This window comes from Penaeus monodon, chromosome 24 (assembly GCF_015228065.2).
Source record: "Penaeus monodon isolate SGIC_2016 chromosome 24, NSTDA_Pmon_1, whole genome shotgun sequence".
NCBI classification, from domain to species: domain Eukaryota; kingdom Metazoa; phylum Arthropoda; class Malacostraca; order Decapoda; family Penaeidae; genus Penaeus; species Penaeus monodon.
In genome coordinates, this window is record NC_051409.1 from 26,880,816 (window position 1) to 26,881,558 (window position 743).

Genomic DNA, 743 nt, shown 5'->3' on the forward strand with positions numbered 1-743 from the left:
GTCCAAAACTTCATATTACTACAGAAACTCTCCGCCTCTTCTCACCCATAAACACCCCAGCGTTGAGCAACCCCTTGTCACTAGAGGACATGTGAAGGTCGCACTCTGCTGCTGGTAAAAGGATGGACACGCAGAGGATCTCCACTGCATCACTGGCATTGGCAATTCCTCCAATTGCAACCAGCCAGTAGTGGAAGAACCCATATCCTGGAATTGAATAAAAGCATCAGAAATGGGTTAGTCTCATGGTCATCCAGGACTGGTAATTATATTGTACTCTGAAAGCATGTCAGTTCAGTTGGCATCCGGAAATATGTGAAAGAACCCATAGGCTAGAATCAAGTAAAGATATCAGATGTATGGTGATCATAATATCAAAAAGACATTCATCAGTTACACAGGCAAAATAACATTGATACTCATATAGAATGGTTTAGCCATATTGCCATCTACAGTTTTGTCAATCCAAAAATAGCTGAGATATATTATTGCCCTGAAATATATCAATTACTATATATTACCAAATAGAAGTGTATCAGTTACACTGCCACTTTTAAATAATAATGATACTGATTTTCTCCAGAAGATGCTGATGCTGTTATGCTTACCTGTGGCTGTGATTGCTTTCTCATAATCCTCCTCATCGTCTTGGGGTTCCTCTACTGTTGTTGGGAGAGAGGATTCATGTTACTGCAGAATATGCTACATCAGTTTTATTGTCATTTAGTTTACAGATATGATGG

General features: G+C 39.3%; 1 protein-coding gene across 1 annotated transcript in view; it reads right to left on the reverse strand.

Moving 5' to 3' along the window:
* LOC119588698 (synaptic vesicle glycoprotein 2C-like) overlaps positions 1-743 on the reverse strand; it is a gene marked incomplete in the record, with an annotated part of 18,584 nt that overhangs the window by 7,988 nt on the left and 9,853 nt on the right. Inside the window, 2 exon segments of the mRNA XM_037937336.1 lie at positions 46-207; positions 609-662. Of these exon segments, the coding sequence (XP_037793264.1) occupies positions 46-207; positions 609-662 (216 nt within the window).